This window comes from Mirounga angustirostris, unplaced genomic scaffold (assembly GCF_029215605.1).
Source record: "Mirounga angustirostris isolate CCGP_5_RB_7025 unplaced genomic scaffold, mMirAng1.0.hap1 SCAF_9, whole genome shotgun sequence".
NCBI classification, from domain to species: domain Eukaryota; kingdom Metazoa; phylum Chordata; class Mammalia; order Carnivora; family Phocidae; genus Mirounga; species Mirounga angustirostris.
This window is the reverse complement of record NW_026991717.1, coordinates 29323256-29345270: the sequence shown is the minus strand read 5'-3', so window position 1 is coordinate 29345270 and position 22015 is coordinate 29323256. Positions and strand designations below refer to the sequence as shown.

Sequence of the window (22015 nt, the reverse complement as noted above, 5' to 3'; positions counted from 1 at the left end):
ACGCTCCTAAACGTAGGGAGCTGAGGCTGGAAAACGCAGCCCAGCCGGAACCTCCTACAAGGACCAGCACAGACACTCAACGCAGCAGAAGCGCGAACTCTCGCGACAGCGTCCTGAGCCTCTCGGAGGCGCAAAGCCTCGGGAGCGTGAACTCTCGCGAGAGCGGACACAACTTCGCGGAGGCGCGTTGCCTTGGGAGTTTCCGCAGAATGTCTCGGCCGACGCTGCCTTGGGGCCACCTGGACCCGCAGCAGGAGCGTGACGTTCGCGAGCTCGTTCGCCATGTGGCGGGCCTTCAGGACGAGGCGGACCCCAACTTCCAGCTCGCCTTGCACTTTGTTTGGTCCAACTTCAGGTGTGGGGCGCGGCTTTCTGGCCGAAGCTAGGGACAGGAAGGGGTCAAGCGGTATCCGGGGCGCGCGGCCGGGTTTCCCCACCCCTAGCAAAGATCTCGCGCGCCCTGCTGCTCCTGCAGCAGCTTGGTGACCTAATGCCCCCTGGATCCCTGTCGCGTGTAACACACGCATACTGAAATAGTGGGTTGTGGGTTGTTGAGGGTCGGCCTTATTCTTAGAAGCGCGCTTCTAGAAAACGGGTCTGTGTCTGTTCTGTTCCTTGTCCCACCCACTGCGCTTAGCACGGTACGCTGCAGATCATTTTTTGAATGGATAGGTAAGTGAAGTTTTAGAGCAGAATAATGGTCACACTCAACACTGTATTCTTACTGATTCCCTATCTCTTCTCGGGCCACTCCAGATTTCTCTTAGCTTGGTTTTTTTTTTTAATTTTTCCAAAACACACAGCATAATACACTGGATAACTTATATGTTGTTTACTGTTTGTCTCCTCCAACCCTATCTCCAGCTAGAATCCACGAGGTTAGGGTTCTTGGTCTGTTTTGTTCGTTTCTTATCCCAACACCTAGAACAGTTCCTGGCACATAGTCCTCAGCCACCCAATAATACAACTTCTAATACAATTTCTCATGTCATTTTTCAAGATTTATCTGGTTTAGATACTTAGGTGAAGTCAGAGCTTTTATTTTTATTTATGGAAGATGTAAATTAGACAGTACTGTCATGATCATTATCTGTAATGGAATTATTACTAAGAGAATGTTCATCAATATTAATATTCTGCCTATTTAATTTCAGTAGAAATCTTCTTTTTTAATAAAGATTTTATTTATTTGTCAGAGAGAGAAAGCACAAGCAGGGAGAGTGGCAGGCAGAGGGAGAAGCAGGCTTCCCCCTGAGCATGGAGCACAATGACGGACTTCATCCCAGAACCCTGGGATCATGACCTGAGCCGAAGGCAGGTGCTTAACTAACTGAGCCACCCAAGCGTCACTTCAGTAGAAATCTTGAATAGTAAACAGTTTCTCAGTATCTGTAATCTTGAATATCAGCCTTAACAATCATACATACAGCGACTACTTGGCTTATAATGAGAACAGTGAGTCTAAAAGCTCACCAAGTTTCTGAAATAATAAACTCAGTTCTTAAGTGTAATATAAATATAACTGTCTGAATAGGTCATATAAGATGGAAATTTAAGTGCTGTATCCCAAATAATTTCTCAATGGCATTAAGTAGATGGACATCATTATAGACTTGGGAGAGACATTAGAATTTATTAGCTCCTTTTACACATTGAGAAACTAAATGATAAAGAGAACTAAATGATAATAGGTTAAAGTAGTGTTCTACTCAGCCATTTACTGGATAGAATTAGATATATTATTTAGTAGTGTAAATTACTTCTTTTAAAAGATTGTTGTCTCTGATACTAAAAAAATGGAAAACAAGAGTTGGTTGAGCTATACTACAATTTTATAATGCTTTACTCCATCAGAAAAATGAACTATTCATGTTTGCTTTTTTTAAAATTGTGGCCATGTTCTAGGCCCTAGAAATTCAGATAAGTGAGGTATAGCTACTATCCTAAAGGGAGACAGACAAAGTTAATTACATATGATGTAGAATAGGAGTTTTTAACCTGAGAGCCTAAAGATAGAATTCAGGTGTTATGAATTTGGACAAGAAAAAAATTACATTAACCTCTAACTAAAAAGTAGCATTTTCTTAAATTATGAATGAAAGCAACAAGCAATATTGGTTTACCTATGACTGTGTCAAAGGTAGAAATCACATAGTTCACATCATAAAGCTGTGGCAGATGTTTCTAAATATTTTTTACTGTTACTTTAATGATAGTTATGGATCCACTGCTAGAACTTGTTATTTAATGCTTAAAAATAAATACGTCTCTTACTATATCAGCAAACTTTAAAAAATACTTCACACCTATATTTCAGTATACTTGGTTTTCTTTGTATCTTATTTTATGATTTAAAAACATTATTTTGAGAAGGGATCCCTAAACTTCACTGGGCTTCACTATGGCATAAAAAGATTAGGAACCCCTGCTATAGAATGTGCAATGCTGGACTTAGTTGCAGGGCATTATGGGAAGATGAAGAAATCAGAGGACAAAGGCTAAGGATGACCTGTGCTTGAGCAGTCTCCAAGACCACTGAGTGGCTGTTTGCCTGGATGGTAGAGGTGATATGAGGAGAAAGTGCACTCCTGGGAATATTATTGCTGAATATAGGGTATCCATAGGGATATGGAGGGCTCTGTGAATAGTCCACTTAGCTATATGACAAGATTCGTAAAAGAATTGCATTTTATCTTTTAGATTTCATCGTTTCTTGGATGTTAACAGCCACAAAGTAGAAAAGACAATAGAAGGGTAAGTTAGTTTTATATATATGTATGTATGTATATATTCAGAAATATATGTATTTACTTGTAGATCTTTTTATTAATGTAAGTTTATAACTATCAGCTTATTTTTTAAATATATTTTAGAATTTATGAAAAATTCATCATTCATTCTGATCTCAGCAAAGCTGCTAGTTGGAAGAGATTAACTGAAGAATTTCTAAATGCATCACTTCTGAGCATAAAGGAAATAAAGGTATGCATTATATTGTGACATCTCCTGAGTATTTTACTGTTTTCAATCTATTATCATCAACTTTTTTCTGTTACTATTTAAACATTCATTCTATTTTATAATTATCTGCTAATTGGAGCAGAACCTTCTGGAAATTGACTTAAACATTGTCATCAAACCCAGTGTGCCTCAAGCTTATGATCAATGAAAAAGCATGTTCTTGTTTAATTGTCTTCTTAGCCGAACCTACTGTGGAAATTGAGATTAGAGATTGGCACAAATAATAGCACTGTCTGGCTATCTTAAAACTTTTTAATGGCTTTTCAGCACTTGCTAATAATAACTACTTATGCAATGCTAACCAAATGCCATGTACTATCCTAAGCACATTCATACTCAGTTGTGGGTCTCTAAGATTACCCCTAGACTTGAAGATTCACTAGAAGGATTCACAGAACTTTAAAACACTGCTATCCTCACTTTTAGGTTTATTATAGTAAAAGGATACGATTATAAAATGAACAAAGGGAAAAGATACATAGGATAAAGTTTAGAAGAAACCAGGTATAAGCTTCCAGGTGTGCCTTCCCAGTGGAGTTGTATGAGGATGCACTTAATTCTCCCAGTGATAATGTATGACAACATGTGCAAAGTGTTGCAAACCAAAGAAGTTCACCTGAGGCTTGGTGTCTAGCATTTTGGTTGGGGGTCAGTCACATGGATGTGCAGTGTCATGTGGCTGACCATAGCTCTTCAGTCTCCAACCTCTCAGAGGTCAAACCAAGGACCTCAGGCATAAGCAAATGCATTCACTGTAAGTCACATTGTTAGCATAAGCTAACTAGTCAAACTGATACTGCATGGCCCAAAGCCTCTGGCATACAGAAACACTCTTCTCAGCAGGATATTCCAAGGGCTCAGAGGTTATCTCAGGAACTAGTCAAGCGCCAGTCCTAAAGACCTTTGAGATGTTCAGAGTTTGGGCAACTCAGGCTTCCTGAGTAAACCCTTTATTGTGCACATATATTAACTCATCCACACAATAAACACTGTGAGGTATTGTATAATTGTTAGGCTTTCCTTTTGTCTACACTGTGGGAAGTGGTAAGGAAGAGCACTTACTATCAATAAACTGTCAATTTAAGGAAAGAAAGGCTATAAAAATATTTCTGGAAGAGAGCTGCGTAGAGCTCTGAATCCATGCCATAATGATTAGAAACACACGTCTGTGTATTATTCCTGTAAGGACCATTTAGAAAGAGAAGGAGGTAAATCTTTTTTAGATCTTTTCTTGATTTATTTTATATAGCTTCTTGGATAGACTTTAGACTTTAGAATTTAATAATTTAGACCCTATGACACCATAATACTAATTTTTAAAAAAATGGCAGGGCACCTGGGTGGCTCAGTCGATTAAGCATCCAACTCTTGATCTCAGCTCAGGTTTTGATCTCAGGGTCATGGGTTCAAGCCCCGCATTGGGCTCCACACTGGCGTGGATTTTTTTAAGATTTTATTTGTTTGAGAAAGAGAGACAGAGCACAAGCTGGGTTAGTGGAAGGGGGAGAGGGACAGGCAGACTGGGATCATGACCCGAGCTGAAGTCAAATGCTTAACCGACTGAGCCACCCAGACACCTCTGGGCTTGGAGCCTTCCTTAAAAAACAAACAAACAAAAAAAACTCCTGTAGCTACTCTGGAAAACAGTGTGGGGGTTCCTAAAAAAAGTTAAAAATAGAATTACCCTATGACCCAGCGCTACTATGTATTTATCCAGAGGATACAAACTGATTTGAAGGGGCATATGCACCCCAATGTTTATAGCAGCAATGTCCACAATACCCAAACTATGGAAAGAGCCCAGATGTCCATTGCTAGATAGATGGATAAAGAAAATGTGGTATATATGCAATGGAATATTACTCAGTCGTCAAAAAAATGAAATCTTGCCATTTGTAACAACGTGGATGGAACTAGAGGGTGCTATGCTAAACGAAATGTCAGTAAAAGACAAATACCATATGATTTCACTCATGTGGAATTTAAGAAACAAAACAGATGAACGTAGGGGAAGAGAAGGAAAAATAAAGTAAGATAAAAACAGAGAGGGAGACAAACCATAAGAAACTCTTAATTATAGGGAACAAACTGAGGGTTGCTGGAGGGGAGCTTGGTGGGGGAATGGGGTAATTGGGTGATGGGCATTAAGGAGGGCACTTGATGTAAGGAGCACTGGGTGTTATATGCAACTGATGATTCACTAAATTCTACCCCTGAAATTAATAGTATACTATATATTAACTTAATTGAATTTAAATAAAAAAATACATAAAAATAAATAATAATAATGGCAAGCATTTTTTTTGTATTTTATTTTATTTTTTTATTTTTTAAGTTTTATTATGTTATGTTAGTCACCATATGATACATCATCAGTTTTTGATGTGGTGATCCACGATCCATTGTTTTCATATAATACCCGGTGCTCCATGCAGTATGTGCCCTTCTTAATACCCATCACTGAGCTAACCAATGCCCCCTCCTCTCTCCCCTCTAAAACCTTATTTGTTTCTCAGAGTCCATAGTCTCTCATGGTTCATCTCTCCCTCCAATTTCCGCCCCCTTCATTTTTCCCTTCCTTCTCCTAATGTCCTCCATGCTATTCCTTATGTTCCACAAATAAGTGAAACCATATGCTAATTGACTTTCTCTGCTTGACTTATTCACTTAGCATAATCTCCTCCAGTCCCATCCATGTGGATGTAAAAGTTGGGTATTCATCCTTTCTGATGGCTGAGTAATATTCCATTGTAGATACGGACCACATCTTCTTTATCCATTCATCTGTTGAAGGGCATCTCGGCTCTTTCCACAGTTTGGCTATTGTGGACATTGCTGCTATGAACATTGGGGTGCATATGGCCCTTCTTTTCACTGCATCTGTGTCTTTGGGGTAAATACCCAGGAGTGCAATTGCTGAGTCATAGGGTAGCTCTATTTTTAAACTTTTGAGGCACCTCCACACTGTTTTCCAAAGTGGCTGTACCAACTTGCATTCCCACCAACAGTGTAAGAGGGTTCCCCTTTCTCCACAACCTCTCCAACATTTGCTGTTTCTTTCCCTGTCCATTTTTGCCATTCTAACTGGTGTAAGATGGTATCTCAATGTGCTTTTGATTTGAATTTCCCTGATGGCTAATGATGATGAACATTTTTTCATGTGTCTGTTAGCCATTTGTATGTCTTCTTCAGAGAAGTGTCTTTTCATATCTTCTGCAATAGCAAGCATTTTTAGAGCACTTGATGCATGTGAGGCTCTCTTAGTCCCATAAAGACTATATTCAGTAGGTATTATTCCTATACTCATTTTGGCAAGGCATGCCTTAATCTCGGTCTCATTTGTACCAATGAAAATACTTGTGTTATACAGAATAATTAAATGAAAGAAACCGTGAGTGTCACTTCTGATTCCTCCTTTGACCTTTTCATTGCCATCCCTGGTCATTTTTCTGTACATTCCCTGAACACAGGGGAACCACATTCCCTTGCTCTACTGTGGCACATCTTATATCCTATATTTTGCTACTCTTCCCCTTCTCTCCTGCCTGAGAAATCTCATCTTTTAATATTAAATTGGAGTGTGGTTTATATAGGTACTGTGTATTTCAGTTGTTTATTATGTTTGTTATTGTTTATTTCCTGATGATGAACATTTTTTCATGTGTCAGCCATTTGTATGTCTTCTTCAGAGAAGTATCTTTTCATATCTTCTGCCCATTTTTTGACTTGATTATTTGTTTTTTGGGTGTTGAGTTTGAGAAGTTCTTTATAGATCTTGGATACCAGCCCTTTATCTGTAGTGTCATTTGCAAATATCTTCTCCCATTCTGTGGGTTGCCTCTTTGTTTTGTTGACTGTTTCCTTTGCTGTGCAGAAGCTTTTTATCTTGATGAAGTCCCAAAAGTTCATGTTTGCTTTTGTTTCACTAGCTTTTGGAGATGTATCTTGAAAGAAGTTGCTGTGGCCGATGTCAAAGAGGTTACCGCCTATGGTCTCCTCTAGGATTTTGATGGATTCCTGTCCCACATTGAGGTCTTTCATCTATTTTGAGTTTATCTTTGTGTATGGTGTTAGAGAATGGTCAAGTTTCATTCTTTTGCATGTGGCTGTCCAGTTTTCCCAGCACCATTTATTGAAGAGACTGTCTTTTTTTCCATTGCATGTTTTTCCTTCTTTGTCGAAGATTATTTGACCATAGAGTTGAGGGTCCATATCTGGGTTCTCTATTCTGTTCCATTGGTCTATAAGACTGTTTTTGTGCCAGTACCATGCTGTCTTGGTGATCACAGCTTTGTAATATAGTTTGAAATCGGGCAACGTGACGCCCCCAGCTTTGTTTTTCTTTTTCAACATTTCCTTGGTGATTCGGGGTCTTTTCTGATTCCATACAAATTTTAGGATTGTTTGTTCCAGCACTTTGAGGGAAAAATGTCATTGGAATTTTGATCGGGATGGCATTGAAGGTATAGATTGCTCTGGGTAGAATAGACATTTTAACAATGTTTATTCTTCCGATCCATGAGCATTGAGTATTTTTCCATCTTTTTGTGTCTTCTTCAATTTCTTTCATCAGCGTTCTGTAGTTCCTAGAGTATAGATCCTTTACCTCTTTGGTTAGGTTTATTCCGAGGTATCTTATGGTTTTTGGTGCTATCGTGAATGGAATCATTTCTCTAATTTCTCTTTCTACAGGTGCGTTGTTAGTGTATAAGAAAGCAACTGATTTCTGTGCATTGATTTTGTATCCTGCTACATTACTGAATTGCTGTATGAGTTCTAGTGATTTGGGTTTTCCACATAAAGTATCACGTCATCTGCGAAAAGAGTTTGACTTCTTCTTTGCCAATTCGAATACCTTTTATTTCTTTTTGTTGTCTGATTGCTGTTGCTAGGACTTCTAGTACTATGTTGAACAATAGTGGCGAGAGTGGGCATCCTTGACGTGTTCCTGATCTTAAGGGAAAGGCTCTCAGCTTTTCCCCATTGAGGATGATATTCGTTGTGGGTTTTTCAGAGATGGATTTTATGAACTTGAGGAATGTTCCCTCTATCCCTATACTCTGGAGAGTTTTAATCAGGAAAGGATGCTGTATTTTGTCAAATGCTTTTTCTGCATCAATTGAGAGAACCATATGGTTCTTGTCTCTCCTCTTATTAATGTGTTCTATCACATTGATTGATTTGAGAATGTTGAACCACCCTTGCACCCGGGGGATAAATCCCACTTGGTCGTGGTGGATGATCCTTTTAATGTATTGTTGGATCCTATTAGCTAGGATTTTGTTGTGGATTTTGGAATCCATATTCATCAGGGATATCGGTCTGAAATTCTCCTTTTTGATGGGGTCTTTGCCTGGTTTGGGGATTAAGGTAATGCTGGCCTCATGAAATGAGTTTGCAAGTTTTCCTTCTTTTTCTGTTTTTTGAAACAGCTTCAGTAGAATAGGTATTATTTCTTTTTTGAATGTTTGGTAGAATTCCCCAGGGAATCCATCAAACCCTGGACTCTTATTTTTTGGGAGGTTTTTGATCACTGCTTCAATCTCGTTACTGGTTATTGGCCTATTCAGGTTGTCAGTTTCTTCCTGTTTCAGTCTTGGGAGTTTATAGGTTCCAGGAAGGCCTCCATTTCATCCAGATGGCTCAGCTTATTGGCCTATAGTTGTTGATAATAATTTCTAGTAATTGTTTCTATTTCCTTGGTGTTAGTCATCATCTCTCCCCTTTCATTCATAATTTTATTAATTTGGATCCTTTCTCTTTTCTTTTGGATAAGTCTGGCCAGTGGTTTATCGATCTTATTCTTTCAAAGAACCAGCTTCTAGTTTTCGTTGATCTGATCTACTGTGTTTCTGGTTTCTAATTCATTGATCTCTGCTCTAATCTTAATTATTTCTCTTCTAATGCGTGGCTTAGGCATCATTTGTTGCTTTTTCTCTAGTTCTTTAAGATGTAGAGTTAGTTGGTGAATTCGGGATTTTTCTGTTTTTTTGAGTGAGGCTTGGATGGCTATGTATTTCCCCCTTAGGAATGCCTTTGCAGTATCCCATAGGTTTTGGACGTTGTGTTTTGGTTCTCATTGGTTTCCATGAATTGTTTAAGTTCTTCTTTGATTTCCTGGTTGACCCAAACATTCTTTTCTGCAGTATTTCTTTTCTAAAGATTTTATTTATTTATTTGACAGAGACACAGCGAGAGAGTGAACATAAGCAGGGGGAGTGGGAGAGGGAGAAGCAGGCTTCCCGCTGAGCAGAGAGCCCAATGTGGTGCTCGATCCCAGGACCCTGGGATCATGACCTGAGCCGAAGGCAGACACTTAACGACTGAGCCACCCAGGCGCCCCTGACCCAGACATTTTTGAGCAGAGTGGTCTTTAGCTTCCAAGTGTTTGAATTTCTGCCAAATTTCTTCTTCTGATTGAGTTCCAGTTTTAAAACATTGTGGTCTGAGAATATGCAGGGAATAATCTCAGTCTTTTGGTATCGGTTGAGACCTGATCTGTGACCCAGTATGTGGTCTATTTTGGAGAAAGTTCCATGTGTGCTCAAGAAGAATGAGTATTCTGTTGTTTTAGGGCGGAATGTTCTGTATATATCTGTGAGGTCCATCTGGTCCAGTGTGTCATTCAAAGCTCTTGTTTCCTTGTTGATTTTCTGCTTAGATGATCTGTCCATTGCTGAGAGTGGAGTATTGAGGTCTCCTACAATTAACATATTGTTACCAATATGACTATTTTGGTTAATAGTTGGCTTATATAGTTGGTTGCTCCCATGTTGGGGGCATTTATGTTTACAATTGTTAGATCTTCTTGTTGGATAGACCCTTTAAGAATGATATAGTGTCCTGGGGCGTCTGGGTGGCTCAGTCGTTAATCGTCTGCCTTCGGCTCAGGTCATGATCCCAGGGTCCTGGGATCGAGTCCCACATTGGGCTCCCTGCTCCACGGGAGGCCTGCTTCTCCCTCTCCCACTCCCCCTGCTTGTGTTCCCTCTCTCGCTATCTCTCTCCCTGTCAAATAAATAAATAAAATCTTTAAAAAAAAAAAAAAGAATGATATAGTGTCCTTCTGTGTCTCTAACTACAGTCTTTATTTTAAAATCTAATTTGTCTGATATAAGAATTGCTACCCCAGCTTTCTTTTGAGGTCCACTGGCATGGAAGATGGATCTCCATCCCTTCACTTTCAGTCTGGATGTATCTTAGGTTCAAAGTGAGTCTCTTGTAGACAGTGTATGGGTAGGTCCTGTCTTTTTATTCAGTCTGCAACCCTGTGATGTTTTATGGGAGCATTTAGGCCATTCACGTTGAGAGTGATTATTAAAAGATATGAATTAATTGTCATGTTGCCTGTGAAGACCTTGTTTTTATAGATTGTCCTTGTAAATTTCTGTTTGTATATCACTCTTGGGGTCTTTCTCCTTTTAAGGAACCCCCCTTAATGTTTCTGCAGGGCCAGCTTAGTGGTCACATATTCTTTCAGTTTCTGCCAGTCTTGGAAGCTCTGCATCTCTCTATCCATTCTAAATGACAGCCTGCCGGATAAAGTATTCCTGGCTGCATGTTCTTCTCGTTTAGTATCCTGAATATGTCTTGCAAGTCCTCTCTGGCTTGCCAGGTCTCTGTGGATAGGTCTGACATTATTCTGATGTTCCTCCCTCTGTACGTAAGGAATCTCTTCCCCCTAATTGCCCTTAAGATGGTTTCCTTGGTTCTAAGATTTGCAAGTTTTACTATTTCATGCCGGGGTGTTGGCCTATTTCCTTCATCTTGGGAGGGGTCCTCTCTGCCTCTAGGACACGAATGTTTGTTTCATTTCCCAGATTAGGGAAGTTCTCAGCTACGATTTGCTCAAATACAACTTCTAGTCCTCTCTCTCTCTCTCCACTCCCTCCAGGATTCCAATAATTCTGACATTGGAACGCTTCATGGTGTCACTTATTTCTCTGATTCCATTTTCATGGATTCTGAGTTGTTTTTCCCTGGCCTCCTCTTTTCCCTTTTTATCTATTAAATTGTCTTCCAGGTCCCTGATTTGTTTTTCTGCCTCACTTACCCTAGCTGTTAGATTATCTAGATTGGATTGGATCTCATTGATAGCATTTTTTTTTTTAAAGATTTTATTTATTTATTTGAGAGAGAGAGACTGAGAGAGAGAGCACATGAGAGGGGGGAGGGTCAGAGGGAGAAGCAGACTCCCTGCCGAGCAGGGAGCCTGATGCGGGACTCGATCCCAGGACTCCAGGATCATGACCTGAGCCGAAGACAGTTGCCCAACCAACTGAGCCACCCAGGCGCCCTCATTGATAGCATTTTTAAGTTCTGCCAATTCAGCTTTCATTTCTGCCCTTAGAGACTCTATGTTGCCATTAATTGATTTCTCCATTCTAGCTATTGTCTTCACAATTGCTAGCCTGAATTCCATCTCCGACATCTTGGTTATATCTGCATCCATTTGTAAATCTGCAGCATAAGTCATAATCTCTGAGTCTCTCCTGTTTTGGGGGTTCCTCCTCCTAGTCATTCTGTTGATGGGTGGTTGAAGGAATGTATAGAGTCCAAATTACCACAACCCAAGCAAGATGCACCTGTTTTCTAGGGACCTTAGGTTGCTGGCCTCTTGTTTTCCCAGCCTGTCTTCTGGAGGAGGGGCCTGCTGCGCTGTTACTCAGCCAACCCTGTTTGGGCAGAGTTGCCCTGCCCCGTTGTGGCGGGGAATGGGCTCAGGGGGAACTGGTTTTTTGGGGCCCTGTTCTCTGGCGACTTTCCCTGGTGGCCCACCGTGTCTCTTCTGAGAGTCAGAGCAGAAGAGACTGTTTCCAACCCTCTGCCTCAGAGCAGAGAGATCCCAGTCTATTCTTCAATGAGCACTCCAGGCCACACTATGTCCGTTCCTGTCTGTGCTGCCATAAACTGCAGTGTCATGGGTTGTGTGCCCCTCGCAGTGCTCCTAGTCCTGCCTCCGGGGGTGGGGGGGCACATCTCTGCCCTTTGTGCTTCTAAAACCGCCAGCACGCGCAACCCCGCCACTCTGGTTTCCATCTAAAGTCCTTTCCCCACCGCTCCCAGTCTGCGAACCTGTGCCCTGTCCCCAGTACGGGAGGCTGTCACTCACTGGCAGTGTAGGATCCCCATGGCCAGGCTCCCTCCCGCTGCCGTTTATCCTCTGATACCTGTCAGCAGAACCCCAGCTCCCTGCTTTGTACCTCGAAACCAACCACCTGCGATCTTCTGTTTATAGAGATCCAGATCTATCTTCTTACATCTCAGGCTGATTTCGTGGGTGGTCAGAGTGTTCTGGTAGATATTCAGCTCAAATCTGGAGACCAGTTGGAATAGGGTCCCCTACTCCTCTGCCATCTTTTCCTAAATCAACTTGCTATTAACATTCTTGTAGAACCTGTGTGTGAACGTAATTCTTCACTCTTTTTTGGACAGATTTCTAGGAGTGTAATTGCTGGTTTATATGGTAAGCTTAGGTTCAACCTTTTGAAAAACTGCCAAATTATTTCCCAAAGTGGCTATATCATTTTATATTCCCCCAAGCAATATATAAGGGTTCCAGTTTCTCTACATCCTTGCCAACACTTGTTTTTGATCTATCTTTTATATTATAGACATCCTAGAGAATATGTGGTAAAACATCATTTTGGTTTTGATTTACATTTCCCTAATGACTAAAGATGTTGAGCATTTTTTCATGTGCTTTTTAGCCATTTATATGTTTTCAGTGATGTCTTTTAAAGTCTTTTCCCATTTTGAAATTGGACTGCTTGTTTTCTTACTGAGTCATTAGAGTTGTTTATTTCTCATACAAGTACTTTATCAGAAGAATGATTTACAAATATTTTCTTCCAGTCTCCAGCCTGTCTTTTCATTTCCATAGTGGTGTTTTTTTAAAGTTAAAAAGTTTTTCATTTTAATGAAGTTCATTTATCTATTTCTTTCTTTTATGACTTGTGCTTTTGGGGTCATATCTTAAGAACTCTTTGCCTAATCCAAAGCTAAAAGACTTTTTTCCTGTCTTTTCTTCTAGCAGTTTAAGCACTTGCATTTCAATCTGTGTTTTATTATGAGTTAATTGTTGTAAATGTTATGAGGAAAGGATCTAAATTAAATTTTTTTTTACCTTCAGCTATTCAATTTTCCCATCACCATTTGTTGAAAAAACTATTCTTTACCTATTGAATTGTCTTGGCAACTTTGTCAAAAACAAATTGGACATAAATATAAGGATTTATTTCTGGACTCTGAATTGTGTCACTAATTTATATGCCTATTCTTACACAAATACCACACTGCATTTATTGTAGCTTTACAGTGAGTTTTAGAATCAGGTAATATAAGTACTGCAACTTTTTTCAAAACCGTTTTGTGTATTCTAGACCCTTTGAATTTCCATGCACATTTTAGGATTAGCTAAATTTCTATAAAAAGCCTTGTCAGATTTTGTCAGGGATTGCATTGAATAAGTAGATCACTTGGGAAGTATTGCTCTCATCGTTTGAATTGTATCCCCAGAAAAGATATGTTCTCAAGTCCTATTTCCTGATATCTGTGAATATGACCTTATTATAGGGTCTTTGACAATGTAAGCAAGTTGAAATGAAGTCAAACTGGCTAATCCAGTGATTGGTATCCTTATAAGACAATAGAAATTTGAACAGAGATACACACAGGGTGAACATGCTATAATGGAGGCAGAGATTGGAGCCATGCATCTGCAAATCAAGGAACCCTTAGGATTTGTGGCAACCACAGAAGCTGGAAGAGGCAAGGAAGGATTCTTCCCTCAAGCTTTCAAATTGAGCATGTCCATGCTGACGGCTTGATCTCAGACTTCTAGCCCCAAGAACTGAAAAAGAATAAATTCCTTTTGTTTTAAGCCATGCAGTTTGTAGAATTTTGTTATGGTGGCCCAAGGAAACTACTACACAGTCTTACCAATATTAAATCTAAATATTAAATAATTAAATCCGTGAGTGTGAACTCTCATTTATTTAGATTATCTTTATTTTTCTCAGCAATTTTATTTTTCCAGGTACAGATATTTCATTTCTAATATTTACTCCTAAATATTTTATTCTATTTGGTGCTATTATGAACGGAATTGTCTTCTTAATTTCATTTGCAGTTTGCTTTTTGCTAACATTTAAAAATATAATTCACTTTTATGTTGATTTTTGTGTAGTTAGCCTTGATAAAGTCATTTATTCTAGTAATTTTCTTCTGGATTCCTTAGTATTTTCTACACTGAGGGTCATGTTATCTCCAAAGATAGTTTGACTTCTTCCTTTCCAGTGTGAAGTGTTTTTGTGCTTTTTGCACTGGCCAGAAGCTTCAATACAGTGCTGAACAGGAGAGTGGACATTTTTTCCTTGTTCCTAGTCTTAGAGGAAAAGCTTCAGTTTTAACTCTTAATTTTGATATTAATTATAGATTTTTCATAGATGCCCTTTATCAGTTTGAAGATGTTCTCTTTTATTCCTAGTCTGTTGAGAGTTTTTATCATGATTAAGTGTTGGATATTGTCAAATCTCTTTCTGTACCTTTGCAATAATCATGGGTTTTTTGTTTTGTATTCTCTGAGGTCTTAACTTGAGCTGCCATTATAAAATACCACAGACTGGGTAGCTTAAAAATACAAATTTATTTTCTCATGGTAGTGGAGTCTGGGAGGACTAAGATTAAGGTGCTGGCTGATTCAGTTGCTGGTTATGACTCTGTCTGGCTCATAGATGGCCACCTTCTCTCTGTGTCTTCACATGGCAGAGCTCTCTGGTATCTCTTCTTATCCCATTGGACCAGGGCTTCACCCTTATGAATTAATAACCTCCTGAAAGCCCCATCTGCAAATACCATCACACTGGGGGTTAGAGTTTCAATACAGGAATTTGAGAGGAACACAAACTTTTAGTTCATAACATATGATATTAAGTCAGCTTTGGGTGTTAATCTAATTTGTGTGTGGACTGAGAAGTACATTCATACTTAAGGCCATTTTCAAGACTGTCCTGGCTTATATTTTGTGTTGGTTGCATGAACTCATGTTCCATCAGCCAAGGATGTATGGCTGGTTTGGGTCCACTCCAGTCCAGCCTAGTCAACCCAAGACATATGGAGAGCTGAAGCAAGCCGTGTGTGGCTGTCGTGCCTCCAGGAATTCCTGATAAACCCTCAACTGTACTGCTTGCTGTCCTGCTGCTCAACACACACAGGACTGCAACCACTGACTCCCCACTTCACTTGCCACTGCATTTGCTGCTTTAACTGACAGCTCTTTGAGTCAAGTGAGACTCTTCCATCAACAGAAGCAAAGCTGCTAGTTTTCTGGTTGAACTACAACTGTGCTAAAGCTAGAAGGAGGAGGAAAATAGCTCTGGGCAATTATGCCACAAACTCACACAGTTCCACCCTGAGATCATTTTCATTAGTAAATGCTTCTCACCGTTTGTATGCCCTTGCTCCATTGAGAGCACTGAAATGGTTGTCTGGCAATTTTGTCCAGCTTTTAGTTACTTTTAGGGGAGAGGCTTTGAAGACCACTTCTTCCATCATGCCAGAAGTGTATCTCTAACCACACTATCTATTATAAATAGTTAGGGATTTATATTATCCATGGGAGTTACTCAGTAAATGACAGTTCACTATTTCCAGGCTCTGAATGATATTTGGCAAAAGAGATTTGGGGTGGTTATTCTTGGAAAAATAAGCAAAGACTGACATATTTATAAAACCCCACTGGAACTATGAATTCTAGTTCTTTGTAGCTTTGAGTTTCAAAGAATGTGAAAGTGGAGTATAAGTTAATCCTTAAATATCCTTTGAGACTCAAGACCACCTCTGATATAATGTACAGCACATGGGATTGCTTCTTTCACATATATATATGTGTGTTCATTGACTTTCTGCAGAGTAACAGGGACCATGCAGGGCCTCAGAAGACAGAGACTAGGGGCATGTGGCTGATGGGTAGCTAGAGTCCAACTCTTTACCTTTATCTCTTATGTAAAGAGATGGCATAAAAAACAAATTAACTTGTATTTTTTTTTTATTTAAAAGATTTTATTTATTTATTTGACAAAGAGAGAGTTAGTGAGAGCAGGAACACAAGCAAGGGAGTGGGAGAGGGAGAAGCAGGCTTCCCGCCGAGCAGGGAGCCTGATGCGGGGCTCGATCCCAGACCCTGGGAGCATGACCTGAGCCGAAGGCAGACGCCCAACGACTGAGCCACCCAGGTGCCCCAAGTTAACTTATATTTTTAAAGTTAAGTAAAATAGTTCATATCTTCTAAATGTAAGTGCCAGAGTCCTAATTCTAAGCAGTCTTCTTTTTCTTTACTACAATTAGTAATTTTGGTGAAAGCATGATATATAGCTGGTTGATAGGCTATGTTTTGACCATTAGTGCTAATTTGTAGTTCAGTGATAACCCAATTAATGAGTTTTCTCAGGGTCAAGCTCCTTTATAGATGTTACTCAAAAATAAACAGTGTATAGGAGTAGGGAAATGGCATCATTCAGGTCCTCCTCCCATGACCAAGAGTTGCTTTTGTGCATCCCTACACTGCTACAGGGCAATAGTTCTAATCCTTGGCAAAGTAGGGAGGTTTGCAAGGGTGCAGTATGTGCCCTTTCCCTGTACACACTTCCTTCCTCTGTCATTGGTAATTTTCACCTTATTCAGGTGCACAAAATAAAAAAAAAAATCTGATGCTAGCAATTCTTACTAAATAATAGATATAGTGGGAGGTGTTTAAGTACTTATATTTTAGACTTTTTATTCCACTTTTCTCTGTGGATTAAAAATTCTTTTCTTTGTTAAAGGAATTTCAGGCATTTCTAAGCAGGTAAGAAATTATCAGAGAAAGGGCAGCTCCTTAAAGTCTTATTAGTGATATATTTCCTGAACATTCCTAGGAAAGTTTAGCAAGTGTTTACTGTGTCCCTGGCATCATACTAGGTGGTAGGAATACAGAATAAACAATACATGATCATCACTGCCCAGATTTTTAATAGTATTTAATTATAATTATGATAAACATTGTGAAGACATATATAAGGTACTACAGATGGTCCCTGACTTACAGTGGTACAAAAGCAATTCATATTCAGTGGAAATTCAGATTTTGGACTTTGATCTTTCCTCAGGTTAGTGATATGCAGTATGATACTCTCTGGGTGACGCTGGTAGCAAGCCACAGCTCCCAGTCAGCCAGGTGTTCATGAGGGTAAACAATCAGTACACTTACAGCCATTTTGTACCTGGACAACCATTCTGTTTTTCACCTTCAGTACAGTATTCAATAAATTGCATGAGATATTCAGCACTTTAATATTAAATAGGCTTTGCCTTAGATGATTTTACCCAACTATAGGCTAATATGGGTGTTCTGAGCATGTTTAACATAGGGTAGGCCAGGGGTGCCTGGCTGGCTCAGTCGGTAGAGCATGGGACTTTTGATCTTGGGGTCCTGAGTCCTTATGTTGGGTGTAGAGATTACTTAAAAAAAAAAAAAAAAAAACAAAACAGGGTAAGCCAAACTATGATGTTCAGTAGGTTAGGTGTATTAAATGCATTTTTGAGTTACAATATTTTCAACTTACAATGGCTTTCTTGGGATGTAACCCCCTTGTAAGTTGTGGAAGACTTGTATAGAACATACAATAGGAAGAACTCACCTGGTTTTTAGGCATTAGAGACTTACCTTCCTTGAATTTAACCCATCTCTTCTTTCCAGTATAGTTTATGACTTGAGCCCATTTGGGGTATTTTTATTTTTTGGTAACTTTTAAACATTTTTTTTTTTTTTTAAGATTTTATTTTTATTTTTTTATTTTAGAGATAGCGCAAGTAGGGGGAGGAGCAGAGCAAGAGGGACAAGCAGACTCTGCAGCGAGTGCGGAGCCAGACACCGGTCCCAATCCCACGACACTGAGATCATGACCTGAGCCGAAATCAAGAATCGGATGCTTAACCAACTAAGCCACCCAGGCACCCCAAATATGGTTTTTTAAATATAATTTGTTTTTTTGTTTTTTTTTTTAACTTAAAGAAAGTTGAAGAATAGTAAGTGAACTCCAGTGTATCCTTTGCTCAGGTTCACTAATCAGTGTTTTTTAATCTGGAATAGTTCCTCAGGCTTTCTTTTTCTTGACCTTGACATTTTTTTTTTAAGATTTTATATATTTATTTGACAGAGACACAGAGAGGGAACACAAGCAGGGGGAGTGGGAGAGGGAGAAGCAGGCTTCCCGCTGAGCAGAGAGCCCGATGCTGGGCTTGATCCCAGGACCCTGGGATCATTACCTGAGCCGAAGGCAGACGCTTATGACTGAGCCACCCAGGCACCCCTTAACCTTGACATTTTTTAAGAGCACAGGCCAGTTATTTGGTAGCTTGTCCTCAGTTTTGGTATTTCTGACAATTCCTCATTATGATTCAGGTAACGCGTTTTTGGCATGTTCCTTACACGTACACATTTGAACTCTAAAAAAGGTTTAGAGATTAGGATTTACTTAGATATAATTCATGTTTTCTCAAACTAGAAAAAATATTGGGGACATAACTGACATGGGGTTATCTTTTCTTAAACTAGTTTTGAAAGCTCTCACCAACCTCAGTGATTCATATCTTCATTTTTTGTTTTAAAGACAGATGCACATTATTCCATACTGTCACTTCTTCTGTGTCTATCTGATTCTCCTTCAAACAGCAATTATGTGGAAACACCAAGAGATGAAGTGGGTACGTTGCCAAATGTTTAATATATAACAAAAGTGAAATTGGTTTTATTGCTTAATTATCAGACATTTTATAAAAAGTTGTAAAAATCTATGAAACTAAAATATTTCTGTTGCTTTGGATACAATTGCAATTACAAATCATTTAAAATTTAAGTTCTGACTTTAAGTTAAACTACTTTCAATTATATAAAGAGAAAAAATCACTTTTGAAGATAAGTTAAATTTTAAAATGTATTAGAATATCAATTTATTGAGTGTTTCAGTATTTTTGAACTTTGTCATTTCCTGAGTGCCTTTTATTTTGAGTTTTGTTAGACTTTTTTCCTACAGTTTTGGGGTTTTTTTCCCCCCACATATTTTTGATAAAGCTGTTGAAATTCTTCTGTTATATTTTAGAAAAGAAAGATGATTTTGACTGGGGAAAATACTTGATGGAAGGTGAAGAAATTGACCTTGGTCCAAATGTAAACACACCAGTAAGTAGCAATAGTTTTGCTATTGAACATATAAATATATGCCAAGTGATACATTATTTTTGTGGTTCCTTTCACCCTAGAGCAATTTAACTAAAACAGGAATACTCTTCACTAAATTAGAGTAGTTTATTATTAAAGGTTTATTAAGATTTTGCACTGAATCAATAGTACTAGGAAGTTGAATGGAATGAATGTAAGTATCCTTTAGGGAGTAGCCTTTCATCTTGGGGGTTTTGCCACCAAAAATAATTCCAGGCTATCATAGTAACTTTCAAGACATTTAGAAAAAAGTGCCATTAGGTGTAGTTTTTGCTTTTTTTTTTTTGAAATTTTCTTAATCATTTCATCTAAATAGCTCCAGTCACCATACACTCTTAAGGATAAGATGTATTTCCCTTTTTAATCAGAACTGGTCTGAAGACAGTGAAGATGAAGATGATCAACAGCCCTTAAGTAGAGAAGACTCTGGGATTCAAGTGGACAGGACACCGTTAGAAGAACAAGATCAAAACAGAAAACTGGGGCCTCGTGTCAGCTGGAAAGGTACTGTGTATTCTCAGATGCATCATTTTCTTGTAGTAGGACAGGCACGTTTTGGGAATCAGTTCTATATTACTGGTAAGCTCTGCCATCTTCATAAATCTTTTTAAACCATTAGTAGATCTGTAGTGTCTAAGAAGTAGCACTACAAAATTAATGTTGAAAAGAGATTTATAGTGAAATTCTGTGTTTTGTTTTGTTTTTATAGTTCTGAGAACTTTACTAGTCCTAAATATTTCAATTTGTTTTTTATTGGAGAAGGGTTGACTTTGCCTAAATTAGTAACAAAATAAAAGGAGAAAAGATCTGTATAATTTAATTTTAAATTGGAATGTTTGAATTTTAGTGAAGAACTGTGAATGGGTACTCTAGAAAGAACTGGAAGCAACCTCAGAGATTAGATTATCTAATCCTACTCCTCATTTTGTAGGTAAGGAAACAAAGTCCTGGTTACATTGGCTTTTCTGTGGTCACGTAGCTGTGACACTAACCCCAGAAGATGCGATATGTAACCAGACCCTATTCACTGTACTTGAACCTTGCTAAATGGACAAAGTATTTAAAGCTGATTTAGCATCCTAATGATTTTCTGGCTTATTTTTTCTTTCCTTTTCTTTTTAATTTTTGTGTCAGACCTTTAGGGCAGAGTGTGGTCATTACTAGTACATGCAGGAACTTTTAATTTGATTTATATCATCTGTTCTGCTATTTCTGATTCTCACTCCCCATTCCTTTTCTCTGCCAGACCAGTTCTAGGCACCTGTTGTAATGTATTTGAGACCTGTGTTCTCACACAGGTCAAGTTCTTATAAAATACATTCTATTGGTTGGTGTATTCTGTTTTAAAGTTATGTACTGGTATTATTCCATGTGCAGACTTTGTTCTATTCCTCTTTCATTTATCTCTGTTTTAAATCTGTCTCTGTCAACTCTGTGTACATCTCTTCTGTTACCTCTAACTTCTGTATAGGTTTCTGCGGTTTGCAGTACCACATTTAAATTACCACTTTCCTGTGGACAGTCCCTGAGCTGCTTTTGCCCCCTCTACCTAGTGCCATGCCCATTATGGACCTGGCCCACAGTCTCCTCTCTACTTGATAAGATCCACCCCTCTGATTTGGGTTGCTTTTGTTTTAATTTGCATTTGTCTGGCTGTTCAGGATAAGTGCTTGTGACTGCTCAGGTCCTTTAGTCTTGCCCCTTCTGTAAAGTACCCATTGATAACCTCTGCTTGTTTTCTTTTGGGTTTCATGATTTCCTTCCCAATGCTATCCTTCAGAGTTCCTTGTATGTCTAGATATTAATTCCTAGGTTTTAGACATTGCAGTTATCATCTAGTCACCTTACTATTAACATTTTTCATGAGATATTTCAAACAGAATCTGTGATTTTTTTCTACTATTTTGTTGTACTCAGACCTGTAAATTTTTTCATGATATGGTTAGCATTTGGGTCTTGATATTTTTCTCTACAAAAACATTCCCTTGTATTTTCCTTCTGTTTGCTTTTTTATAGCTTATGTTTAGGTCTTTAGTGACCACCAGGTCCACTTTATATATGAACTGAGGTTAAAGGGTGTAACTTACCTTTCTCCAATGTCATGAGCCGGTTTTCCCAGAAGCATCTAGTAAATAACCCATTCTATCCACATTGTTCTGTGATTCTACCATTATTATATATCAAGTTTTCATATATACATATATTTATTTCTGAACATTGTGTTCTCTCCCTTCAGTGTAAGTTGCTGAGGAACAATGTTTTTGTTTATATGGCTTTATAATATATCTCAACACACAGAAGGCAAGTTTCCCCATCACCTCCTTTATACCTTTTCAAAACTGGTTTAGCAGCATTATCAACAATAGCCAAACTATGGAGAGAGCCCAAACGTCCAATAAGGAAGATGTGGTAAGCAAGAGACGTAAGATGGTGGAGGAGTAGGAGATCCTAGTTTCCCTCAGGGGATTTTGGTCCCTTAAAATCAGCTAGATGGTTATCAAATCATTCTGAAAACCTGCAAAATAAACCAGAGATCTGAGAAAAGAATTGCTACAATTCTACAAATAGAAAAGTGATCGCTTTTTCCAAGATAGGAGGTGTGGAGACATGAATCTGAGGCATTATATCCCAAGATAAACCACGGGGGCAGAGAGCCTCCATAAGCGGGGAACTGGAAGTCTTATAAGTAGCGGAGCACAAAATTGGAACTTTTAGAAGTTTGCCTGAAAGGCGCTC

General features: G+C 38.8%; 1 protein-coding gene across 3 annotated transcripts in view; it reads left to right on the top strand.

Moving 5' to 3' along the window:
• Window positions 1-126: 126 nt before the first annotated feature.
• The window catches only part of TUBGCP5 (tubulin gamma complex component 5), a 114356-nt gene continuing 92467 nt past the window's right edge, over window positions 127-22015 (top strand). Inside the window, exons 1-6 of one of the 3 annotated variants that reach the window (XM_064570064.1) lie at window positions 127-355; window positions 2701-2754; window positions 2874-2982; window positions 18672-18765; window positions 19161-19240; window positions 19648-19783. In XM_064570064.1, the coding sequence (XP_064426134.1) occupies window positions 210-355; window positions 2701-2754; window positions 2874-2982; window positions 18672-18765; window positions 19161-19240; window positions 19648-19783 (619 nt within the window). In that variant the 5' untranslated portion in view covers window positions 127-209. Of the gene's footprint in view, window positions 356-381; window positions 673-2700; window positions 2755-2873; window positions 2983-18671; window positions 18766-19160; window positions 19241-19647; window positions 19784-22015 lie in introns of those variants that run through there. The other 2 variants (XM_064570063.1, XM_064570065.1) reach the window with 2 other exon arrangements.